Here is a 12,832-nt window from a genome sequence, read left to right as displayed (position 1 = left end):
GAAATGGATTTCAGTGCAGAATTCTGCTGGAGCAGCACTATTAACTGATCCATTTTGAATTTTTTTTTCCCATAACAGTATTCCTTTAAAGGAATTTTTCAGTGTAAAAATAAAAACTAGGTAAATAGCCTGTGCAAAATAAAAAATGTTTCTAATATAGTTAGCCAAAAATGTAATTTATAAAGGCTGCAGTGACTGGATGTGTAATATAATAGCTACAACACTACTTCCTGCTTTTCAGCTCCTGGCTACCAGGCAGTAACCAATCAGAGACTTGAGGGGGGCCACATGGGTCATATCTGTTGCTTTTGAATCTGAGCTGAATGCTGAGGATCAATTACAAACTCAATGAACAGAAATGTACCATGTGGCCCCCCTTCAAGTCGCTGACTGACACAGAGTTATAGAGCTGAAAAGCAGGAAGTTGGATTCTGGCTGTTTTATTAGACATCTGTTCACTCCAGTCTTTATACATTACATTTTTGCCTGCCTAACTATATTAGAAACATTTTTTATTTTGCACAGTTTATCTATTTACACAGTTTTTAGTTTCACACTGAACTATTCCTTTAAGGTAGATTTTGCCTGTTGCAAGTCACGAACCACTGGCTGTGATGATTGCAGATGTCTATTTAAAAGTGGGGGTAACCCAAATGGTTAATTTTATTTAACTTTACTATATCTATATCTATCTATCTGATTGATATTTGCCTGGATTCTACTGCAGTTTTTTCATTTATACCAGACCTGTAATCTGTTCATTTCTTTCCTCTGAAGATAAAAAGACCTTACTTTCATGTTAAGCCTCTGGAGAAAGCACAACTTAATAATTGGAAAGAATATTTGGAATTTGAGCTAGAGAATGGGTCAAACGAACGCATTGTTATTCTTTTCGAAAGATGTGTCATTGCTTGTGCCTGCTATGAGGAGTTTTGGATCAAGGTACAGCATAATTTTCCCTACATATGAACATATTATATATTTTATCTCCTACCTAACCCACCTGTACACTTGTTAAAAATTGTGTTCATCTATAACTATATCTATTGCATTAGGGGATGGTCTGCTTGCAACCAGATTTGACTGCTGCGTAAGCCAACAGCGTTGCCTCTCTTCGCCCTTCCTTAAAGAATCTAGTCTAGTGGTTCAATAAAGGTGCTGATTGGGTTTAAAAATAGAATTTTATTCTTCTCATGCACATTTCTTACATAAACAGAGCCAAATAATGCATTTTATCCTTTTGTGTTTAGTATGCCAAGTATATGGAGAATCACAGTGTGGAGGGGGTGAGACATGTTTACAATAGAGCATGTCATGTGCATCTGGCAAAGAAACCTATGGTTCATTTACTGTGGGCTGCATTTGAAGAGCAACAAGGTAAGTAGGAGACCAGTAAATATCATTAAATAACAGATCATTGACTTTATGTCCATCTTTATTTGCATCAAATTGTATCCTCTTGCCTATACAACTCACTCTTAAAGGAGAAGGAGCCTTGTAGAAAAAAACCTGTACCCACCCATGCAGAGCCCCTCCCCCCAGGCTAACTGCACCTCCGAGGAAATGCTAAACCCTCGTTGCAGATTCTGGCAGCAGACTTCACAGCATCCATCTTCCGTGTCCTCGGTAAGCTGACTGGGAGATCAGTATGTCGGCGCATGCGCAGTTGGAGCAATTTGCCGGTTTCTGACAACTGCACATGCTCCTGAAATTGACGGAGATTGCCTACTTGGGGTGGGTGCTACGAGGTTTTTTTCTACAGGGTTTCCTTCTACTTTAACCAGACAAACGATCGCTTCCCCTCCCCTGCAAGTCTTCTTGTTTACAGGAACCACAGGTTCTTATCGTTAAGCATTACATAGAAAACATTCTCTTATTACTAAGAGAGAATTCTTCTTTCAGGAGAATGCAATCTATAATCAGATTGCAATGCAATTTTCCTATTCTATTAATTATTGCTGTGTCTTATATTTTTTTTAATATTTTTTTTAATTTTTTTTATGTGGTGTTTAAAGAATTCAATGGAATCTCTGAAACCTTCAAAACAAAAAAAATTGCGGGAGCACTCACATACCCCAATATAATGTTCCTTATTAGATAACTAAAGTAATACAAAAGAGGATGAAAAGCGTAAACCTTTATAACTTGTACTTCATACACTGTTTCTATGCTATAGGTGCCTTGTATTAGGACAGATGTTACAAAACCTATAGGCAGCAATATATGTATCATTCTTTATATAGTGACAAAATATTTTGAAGCTCTTTAAAGATTATAGATCATTCACATCAGTCCCTATTGCAAGCCCACACTCTATGGGCAATTTTTATAAGTAGCTAATTAACCTACTTGTATATTTTTGCCAGGTGTTATGTTCTTTGGAACACCTTTTGTCATTACTTGCTCTTATCCCTTTCCAACTTTATTTAAAGGGCAGGTTGTTTCCAACTGGTAGTCATTTATTTTAATGGTCTTTGGTTTCATAGGTAACCTAGAGGAATCGAGGCGGATACTAAAAAATATAGAAACCGCTATAGAGGGCCTGGCAATGGTTCGTTTACGAAGGGTAAACTTAGAACGAAGACATGGAAATGTAAAAGAAGCAGAAAATTTATTGGAAGAAGCCATGAACAAAACAAAAACTAGCAGTGAATCTTCCTTCTATGCTATTAAGCTTGCCCGGCACCTTTTCAAAGTGCAAGCTAATGTTGTGAAAGCAAGGAAAGTTTTGTCTAATGCCATACAGAAAGACAAAGTAAGTGGTGTTCTTTTTGGACATTATGTACTTTTTTGCTCATATTGCTGTGATTTATATCCATGAATCATCTATAACACCTTAGTTGAAAACATTAAACAAACGTGGTGTCTGTATCTAACTCTTGTGTTACATGTAGACAACAGTACCTCTAAACTGACGTTGACTGATTTATTTCTGCAAATTCTGCTCTAATAGGGTCTTGCTATTTATTCTTATTTCAGGAAAATACTAAGTTGTACCTCAATTTGCTGGAAATTGAATATAACTGTGATATCAAGCAGAATGAAGAGAATATTTTAGCAGCTTTTGACAAAGCAATAAAAAGTCCAATGTCTATAGCAATGAGAGTTAAATTCTCACAAAGAAAAGTTGAATTCTTAGAAGATTTTGGTTCTGATGTTAACAAGTAAGTTGAAATGTTTCTGGCACAGATTATAAAAATAAGATGCCATGTCTTATCTTAATACTGCTACACAGTCAGTGATGACATGATTCAGATACGTTGTCTGTCCTGCCTTAAGTATATTTGTATTGCAAAAAGTGTTGCCAACAACTGCCTCTCCAACATCTTGTTCTATGTGGTCTTTCTATGTAGCTATAATAGCCTTTACTATTCTAGGAAAAGTTTCCTGTAGTTAATGGAATATTCTTGGCGGCTTTAGTTTCCATCCAGCAACGAGAGCCTAAGTGAAGTTGGGTAATCAGGCCTGCCTCATGGCTATTCCTATTGATGCTCTAGTAGGGTTCACTTGAGTCAACCCATTATTAAATTCCCATCTCCGCATACAATTGCGTAATAACCAATCTAAACAAGACAGTGACTTTGACAATGTAAATGTATAAAAGGTAATAAATTTGTAGTATTTAAATTTTATAGTCCGCATTACACATTCACGTATTTAGGAATGATACAAATCTAGATAAGATACTAATCTGTCTGAAATCTGCTGGACTTCTATTAGTGATATTCTTTTAGGGATCAGTTTTCAGCAGACTCCACCTCATTTGATTACGAAAAATGAAGGGGCAATGCTGCCGTTGGCAGGATGCAGGGCACTTTGCCACAAGCCCACTGTTTTAAACCTATATTTTTTTTTTTAAATGGAAGCTATACAAAATGGCGCACTGTCCAAACATAAAAAAAACAAAAAATATACAAAAACAAAAATGAGCCATTCGCACACCAACAAATCGCAATACACCAGGTGCTGCCACAATATCGAATATTTAACAGTCCATGAGTAGTTAGCAGCGCACACATGCACAGGAAATGAAGTCACTGAAAAATCACTAACACATAGAACCAGACGGTTGTCACAGTATCATAAATAGTCATTTAAATGTAACAACTCTTAAACATGTTTGTTAAATCAGATACATTATTGTAATCTAAGATAAACAGTATCAATTTAAACATTGTGTAACAACCTCGGTATAGTAGCCAATAGTAGCGCACTCCTGGGAGTTTGTATCTACTATTTCCCAGGAGCAGCACCCGGGTGTGTATGAGATGAATTGCCAAGAGGAGTGCGGATCACAGAGATTGTGTTTTATATATATATCTATATATATATATAGACAAATACAAGATTCCTCTGCACTCAACCCATTATCAATATATTTAAGACAGACATTTTGTGCATACTGCTACTGAAAAATGCCTTACCCTTTAAACAACACAGGGATTGTTTGTCCATATATTGCAATATATTTAAGCTGGCCAACTACATCAAAGTCATCCCATATCTGGCCAGTCCTATGCTCAATTTTCATTTGATTCATTAAGAATTCTATGGTTTCATTATACATTTTATAAAAGGGACGAATGCGTTTTACCTGCAACTTACTAGCTGCTTTCAAAGTAAAACTCCCAAACTTGGCTGCCCTTTTATTAGACACCAGTGGGATCACCTGACTATAGTTGGAGGGGGTGGGAGCTACAACATGGAGCTGGTCACTGCTCTTGTAGAACTATAACAAACAAGGGAAAGTTGTGCTCACCACTAGTTTTTAAAATCATTAGGCGGGGGTGCAATGAGGGTGTGACCACAAAATACATATAGACAAATACAAGATTCCTCTGCACTCAACCCATTATCAATATATTTAAGACAGACATTTTGTGCATACTGCTACTGAAAAATGCCTTACCCTTTAAACAAAACAGGGATTGTTTGTCCATATATTGCAATATATTTAAGCTGGCCAACTACGTCAGTCATCCCATATCTGGCCAGTCCTATGCTCAATTTTCATTTGATTCATTAAGAATTGTTATAGTTCTACAAGAGCAGTGACCAGCTCCATGTTGTAGCTCCCACCCCCTCCAACTATAGTCAGGTGATCCCACTGGTGTCTAATAAAAGGGCAGCCAAGTTTGGGAGTTTTACTTTGAAAGCAGCTAGTAAGTTGCAGGTAAAACGCATTCGTCCCTTTTATAAAATGTATAATGAAACCATAGAATTCTTAATGAATCAAATGAAAATTGAGCATAGGACTGGCCAGATATGGGATGACTTTGATGTAGTTGGCCAGCTTAAATATATTGCAATATATGGACAAACAATCCCTGTTTTGTTTAAAGGGTAAGGCATTTTTCAGTAGCAGTATGCACAAAATGTCTGTCTTAAATATATTGATAATGGGTTGAGTGCAGAGGACTCTTGTATTTGTCTATATGTATTTTGTGGTCACAGCCTCATTGCACCCCCGCCTAATGATTTTAAAAACTAGTGGTGAGCACAACTTTCCCTTGTTTGTTATATATATATATATATATATATATATATAGAGATAGAGATAGAGATAGAGATAGAGATAGAGATAGAGAGAGAGAGAGAGAGAGAGAGAGAGAGAGATAGAGAGATAGAGAGATAGAGAGATAGAGAGATAGAGAGATAGAGAGATAGAGATATATATATATATAGAGATATATATATATATAGATAGATATATATATATAGATAGAGATAGATATATATATATAGATAGAGATAGATATATATATATATATATATATATATATATATATATATATATATATATATATATATATATATATATATATATATATATATATATATATATATATATATATATATATATATATATATATATATATAGAGATAGATATATATATAGATATATATATAGAGATAGATATATATATATAGATATATATATAGAGATAGATATATATATAGTATATATTATAGAGATAGATATATATATAGATATATATAGATAATATAGATATATATATAGATATATATAGATATATATATATATATATATATATAGAGATAGATATAGATATATATATATATATATAGAGATAGATATAGATATATATATATATATATAGATATAGAGAGATAGAGATAGATATATATATATATATATAGAGATAGAGAGATAGAGATATAGAGAGATACAGTGGTGTGAAAAACTATTTGCCCCCTTCCTGATTTCTTATTCTTTTGCATGTTTGTCACACAAAATGTTTCTGATCATCAAACACATTTAACTATTAGTCAAAGATAACACAAGTAAACACAAAATGCAGTTTTTAAATGAGGGTTTTTATTATTTAGGGAGAAAAGAAATCCAAACCTGTGTGAAGAAGTAATTGCCCCCTGAACCTAATAACTGGTTGGGCCACCCTTAGCAGCAATAACTGCAATCAGGCGTTTGCTTAACTTGCAACAAGTCTTTTACAGCGCTCTGGAGGAATTTTGGCCCACTCATCTTTGCAGAATTGTTGTAATTCAGCTTTATTTGAGGGTTTTCTAGCATGAACCGCCTTTTTAAGGTCATGCCACAACATCTCAATAGGATTCAGGTCAGGACTTTGACTAGGCCACTCCAAAGTCTTCATTTTGTTTTTCTTCAGCCATTCAGAGATGGATTTGCTGGTGTGTTTTGGGTCATTGTCCTGCTGCAGCACCCAAGATCGCTTCAGCTTGAGTTGACGAACAGATGGCCGGACATTCTCCTTCAGGATTTTTTGGTAGACAGTAGAATTCATGGTTCCATCTATCACAGCAAGTCTTCCAGGTCCTGAAGCAGCAAAACAACCCCAGACCATCACACTACCACCACCATATTTTACTGTTGGTATGATGTTCTTTTTCTGAAATGCTGTGTTACTTTTACGCCAGATGTAACGGGACGCGCACCTTCCAAAAAGTTCAACTTTTGTCTCGTCGGTCCACAAGGTATTTTCCCAAAAGGGAAATCATTGAGATGTTTTTTAGCAAAATTGAGACGAGCCTTAATGTTCTTTTTGCTTAAAAGTGGTTTGCGCCTTGGAAATGTGCCATGCAGGCCGTTTTTGCCCAGTCTCTTTCTTATGGTGGAGTCGTGAACACTGACCTTAATTGAGGCAAGTGAGGCCTGCAGTTCTTTAGATGTTGTCCTGGGGTCTTTTGTGGCCTCTCAGATGAGTTGTCTCTGCGCTCTTGGGGTAATTTTGGTCGGCCGGCCACTCCTGGGAAGGTTCACCACTGTTCCATGTTTTTGCCATTTGTGGATAATGGCTCTCACTGTGGTTCACTGGAGTCCCAAAGCTTTAGAAATGGCTTTATAACCTTCGAAATTGAACTCAGGTGTGATAAACCACAGTTAAGTTATTTTTTTTCACACAGGCCCATGTAGATTTGGAGTTTTTTTTCTCCCTTAATAACGTAAACCTTCATTTAAAAACTGCATTTTGTGTTCAATTATGTTATCTTTGACTTATAGTTAACGGTTTTTGATGAGCAGAAACATTTAAGTGTGACAAACATGCAAAAGAATAAGAAATCAGGAAGGGGGCAAATAGTTTTTCACACCACTGTATATAGATATATAGATATAGATATATAGATATAGATTTATAGATATAGATAGATATATCTATAGATATAGATAGATATATCTATCTATCTATCTATATATATATATATATATCTCTATCTAGAGAGAGAGATAATCCAGTAAATGGACCCGCACTCGTTCTCAATAGTGAAATAAATGTGCTTTTATTCACAGGTTCATTTCCAACGTTTCGGTCCTCTCTGGGACCTTTTTCAAGGATCCTTATATATATATATATATATATATATATATATATATATATATATATATATATATATATATATATATATATATATATATATATATATATATATATATATATATATATATATATATATATATATATATATATATTTATTTATTTAACAGATTTATATATATTTAACTTGTGCCACATTGAGGCTAACTGTAAATTGTAATACATTACAGGTTGTTGGATACATATAATGAGCATCAGAAGCTTCTTAAACATCAAGATATTGTGAAGAGAAAAGCTGAAAATGGGTAAAACTATTTGAAAAACAATATATATATATCTCGACTATAGTCTGTTTATTCATCTTAAAATTTTCTTTATCTACCTAAAGGGGTAGTTCACCTTTTAGTTAACCTTTAGTATATTATAGAATGGCTAATACTAAGCAACTTTGCAATTGGTCTACGTTTTTTATTTTGTAAAGTGTTTTAATGTTACCTTCTTCTGACTCTTTCCAGCTTTCAAATGGGGGTCACTGACTCCCATCTAAAAAAACAAATGCTTTGTAAGGCTGGAAATTTGTTATTGCTACATTGTATTACTCATCTTTCTATTCAGGGCCTTTCCTATTCATATTCCAGTCTCTTATTCAAATCAGTGCATAGTTGCTAGGGTAATTTGGACCCTAGCAACCAGATTGCTGAAATTGCTTACTGGAGAGCTGCTGAATAAAAGCCAAATAGCTCAAAAGCCACAAATAATTAAAACCAATCGCAGATTCTCAGAATATCACTCTTCGCATCATACTAATTTAATTTAACAAGTCCTTTAAAATGGCAGTACAACCCCTTTTTTAACATGAGATCAATGAAGGAAGAAAATATGGAATTTTATAAACTTAAATGAAGCTGAATATGTACTGCTAATTTTCATCATGTCGAACAGGTGTGTGAATTGCCCCATTAACTTTATTTTTCTCAATCTGTACTTTTAAATGATGTAGATTTCATTAGTGATGGGATACTGTGTGAATTTTAGGTTGGAGCAGCCAGAAGCAAAGCGATTGCATGCAGAAGAAGTGAGCACAGCAGCTTCAGTTCCAGTTACCACTGCAAGCATGGATGCAACTCAGTCAGGATATAACTATGGGAGCTGGTATCAGGTATGAGAACTTACATTTTGTTCTCTTGGTGTAGATTGCTTCTTTAGATCTGGTACAAAAAAAAATCTCCTCCCTGTTAAAATGTTGGCAAACTGTTGGACAGGGAAGAAGGCAGGACACTGATATCAAATCAAGAAAAAAAAAAAAAAAAAAAACCATCCTCTCCTTCTATATTAAAAAACAAAAAAACTTGACTTCCATAGCACATACAAGTTTGGGACCCAAGGGTTTCCTCCAAGGATTTTTTAACTTCTTAAAGGTGAACTCCGACTTCCAAACCAAACCCCTAATATACCCATCATCCTTATCGGTTTCTTCAAAAAGTATGTATAAATGCCATTTTCTATGCTGAAATCCAGCTGTTAATCGAAAATCCCCTTCCATTCATTGGCCCCCTCACTGCTTTCTCCCTCTTTAGTAACTCAGTGGAAAAAGTGTCCCTGTCGTGTACCTTTAGTAGAACAGTCCAGGAAGTACTCTAACACCCTGGCCTTCACCGAAAGCAGAGACCCCTGGTGCACAGCGAAATGGAGGAAACGGCAACATCACTATCCAGTGGTGACAAGAATTCACCGGCACACAGTGATAAAGGGGGTAACCCCGAAACGTTGCATGCTGCAATAAATATTTAGCAAGGTTTAACCTGCTTGCATTACCTGTGTGCTGGTGAATTCTTGTCGCCTGTCATGTACCTTGGCGCCATCTTCTGTATATTCTGGTTCCTTAAGGAAGTGAGCGCTGGCACAGAGCTTTTTCGCACATGCGCAGTTGGGACCATTCTGGTATTCGTGTCTACTGTGCATGCGCTGAAAGCTCCGAAGATTGCCAAAGGAAAATAAGTATCTGAAGATACAGAAGATGGTGCCAAACAGCGCCGCTGTGCAACTCTGCATAATTATAGCAAAGGTACATGACAGATACTTTTTCTACTGAGTTACTAAGAAGGGAGAAACCATTGTGGGGGTCCAATGGACGGAAGGGGTGGAGATTTTTGATTAATGGGGGGGATTAGTTCTCCTTTAACAGTTCTCTTTCTGCATCATTTGAAATCCTGGCAGGGAAGGAAGGACTAAAACGCTGATGTTCAAATTGTAACAACTACTCCACAGCTTACAGACCACATGCAGGAACTACATAACCCACAATGTATTGCACTGTGATGCTCCTTTCCTTACTGTAATCACGTGTGCGGCGAATTGTGGGGTTTGCATGATACAGGCTGAGGACAGCTGGTTGCTGATACAAAGTAACATTAGTCAGCCAGCTCAGCAAAGTAGTCCGAGATCAGAAGAAGAGCAGGGGGCTAGGCTTATGGAACTGTTCAAAACCATTACAGATCAGGAAAAGTCTGCATATTTTTTAATTGATGTATATTGCAAAGTTGCTTGAAATTGTTTACTTTTCAAAAAGCTTAAGTTGTGTTTTTGTGGAGTTCCCCAGTTCATCACAGTCAAGAGGCAATTTCTAGTACAAATCTAAGCCAAGAGAAAAGGAGATTTTTAGTATGTTTACTATTAAAGGAGAAGGAAAGGTTAAAACTAAGTAAGCCTTATCAGAAAGGTCCATCTAAATATACCAGTAAACCCCCCAAGTAATGTTGCTCTGAGTCCCCTGTCAAAAGAAATACTGCATTTCTTTCCTTCTATTGTGTACACATGGGCTTCTGTATCAGACTTCCTGCCTTCAGCTTAAACCTCATTGCCCTGGGCAAGAGCATGCTCAGTTTGCTCCTCTCCCCCCCACCCCTCCCTTCTCTACTGTAATTTAAGCCCAGAGCACGGAGAGACTCAGGCAGGAAGTGATGTCACACCACATTAATACTGCAGCTCCTATTTTAAACAAACAGAGTTTCTAGAGCTTTTTTCTCAGGTATGGTAAAATATTCTACAGAATAAATATAGCATTCTAGCTTGCACTATTGCAGCTAATATACTGGCAATAAAATGCCTCCGTAGCTTTCCTTCTCCTTTAAGTCACTCTCTGGGGGGACAGGACCTCCATATCTGAACAACACTAGTTATTTGTCATCTTTGAATGCTTTTCCTCTTTATTCTGTTCATGGGTTTTTGTTTATGTTTCAGTTATTGGGATTCAGTTATTGCTGTTTAAAAAACTGGATTGGTGGAGCTAAGCCCGAGGAATATAAAAGGAGAGAAGAGTTTTTTGGATTTTTTTTGATAATGATTTTCTGCCTCTGGGGGGGGGAGGAGCTCAACTCTGTACAACTCTGCTCAACACTCAAAAGCTGTGTTATTGGAATCCAAGATAGCAAGCTTATGTGCACATCTTTGACCACATATCTGGTATAGGTAAATCTAAAAACAAATGGACTTGCTGAGTAATCATTGGAGACATTTCACTACTCATCCGAGCAGCTTCTTCAATTCAACTGGCTGGTGTGGGAAATTCTCGACATATAAACTCTTCCACTAATCCAATCACAATGGCACATTATAACTCTTCAAAGAGGAAACATCTGAAGAAATTCACAGAGGTGTTGATTCTGTGTAGTTACTGTGATAGGATTATCCAATGTGTCATGCAACTCCTAGAAAGAGGTGTTACTTGTGAGAGTTGCATGAATGTATGAGTGAAGTGTTCTGAAACCTCCAAGGTACAGATGTTAGAACAGCATTGTATGTAGCAGACAGGTGGTGTCGAAGGCCCCCCGCTTCTGGTCTTCAATGTCCATTTGTTTTTAGCTTTACCTATACTAGATATACCATGACCTGGATGAATGAAAATCTTCATAATGTTTGACCACATGGTTCACTACTGTTCTAGGACTGCTGAATCCCTAAAATATTTTAAGCCATTTGTTTCTTTAGGGTTTAGTTCTCCTTTAGGAAAAATTGATCTATGGCCTGCAGTGGTCCAGTCAAAGCCCGATCTCAATTCAGCTGAGAATCTGATTTAGAAAATGAAGGTGCCAAACTGTCATTCGAACATTTGCCTGAAAACAACGGCCAAAATCGATCCAGTTTGCACAAAGAAGTCTTGAATTATAATTGCAGCCAAATCAGCACCCCCCCTCACCCTCAGTGATTATAACTTTCCTTTAAGTAGTGTATATCAATTGTACTAATCTCAATTAAATCAATTTCATTTCCAGGCTGTAACACAGAGGGGGAATCATGTAAAATAGAAGAGGCACATCCTAAGCAATACAGCACATTGTGTGTACAATTGTTTTCCTTTACTAATGCTCTTGCTGTTTCTATTTTCTTTACAGTACAACTATCCAGCCAACTGGAATTTTGGACAGTACTACAATACTCCATCAACCTGAAGACAAAACCAGCATTATGAAAATTCTATGAACCATCGAGTTGTAAAATGTATAGTTTATTTCTTCCAAATTGGGAGAACTAGGGCACTGGGTACCATCACTGCTGCTGTACACTTAGTGAGCACAGTAAACATTTTTTTCATGTGTCACATTTTTTCCTGGAATCCATGGAATATATATGTACTTTTGCCATTTTTTTTGTGTTGGGGTTAAAATGTCTGCCTATGGGAAAGTTATTACTCGGTATCTGTTCAAAAATGTTTTCTAATATTTTAAGTGATCTTTCATAGAGATTTGGATAAAGAGTTGTTGAAAATCTCTTTACGAGTCTGTGTATAAGAAGGAGAGTGCACATTTCTATCATAAGGGATTCTGCTTAACTTTACTTTTAGTAGATGTTAGAATAGGCAAAATAACTTGAAAAGTAAAATCGGTATTGAACTTTATATTTCCTTTTGGAAGCATTGTGATTTTAGAATTGATGTGGCTTGCATTCAACTCTGTGTACTGTTTTCTCATTCTCTTCAACAGTTGTTGGTTTATTAATAAAGATTTGCCCAACCTACACAA

The 12,832-nt window shown here is 36.2% G+C and overlaps 1 protein-coding gene across 4 annotated transcripts in view; it reads left to right on the top strand.

The window, feature by feature from the left end:
- The window catches only part of prpf39.1.L (pre-mRNA processing factor 39 L homeolog), a 24,978-nt gene extending 12,146 nt beyond the window's left edge, over positions 1-12,832 (top strand). For 3 of the 4 annotated variants that reach the window (XM_041572147.1, XM_041572148.1, XM_041572149.1), the window contains 7 exons: positions 778-942; positions 1,251-1,377; positions 2,487-2,755; positions 2,980-3,164; positions 8,045-8,119; positions 8,850-8,973; positions 12,206-12,827. In XM_041572147.1, coding sequence (XP_041428081.1) covers positions 778-942; positions 1,251-1,377; positions 2,487-2,755; positions 2,980-3,164; positions 8,045-8,119; positions 8,850-8,973; positions 12,206-12,262 — 1,002 coding nt within the window. In that variant the 3' untranslated portion in view covers positions 12,263-12,827. 4 annotated transcript variants of the gene reach the window in all.

The sequence above is a fragment of the Xenopus laevis genome, chromosome 8L (assembly GCF_017654675.1).
Source record: "Xenopus laevis strain J_2021 chromosome 8L, Xenopus_laevis_v10.1, whole genome shotgun sequence".
NCBI lineage: Eukaryota > Metazoa > Chordata > Amphibia > Anura > Pipidae > Xenopus > Xenopus laevis.
This window is presented reverse-complemented; position numbering and strand designations above follow the sequence as displayed.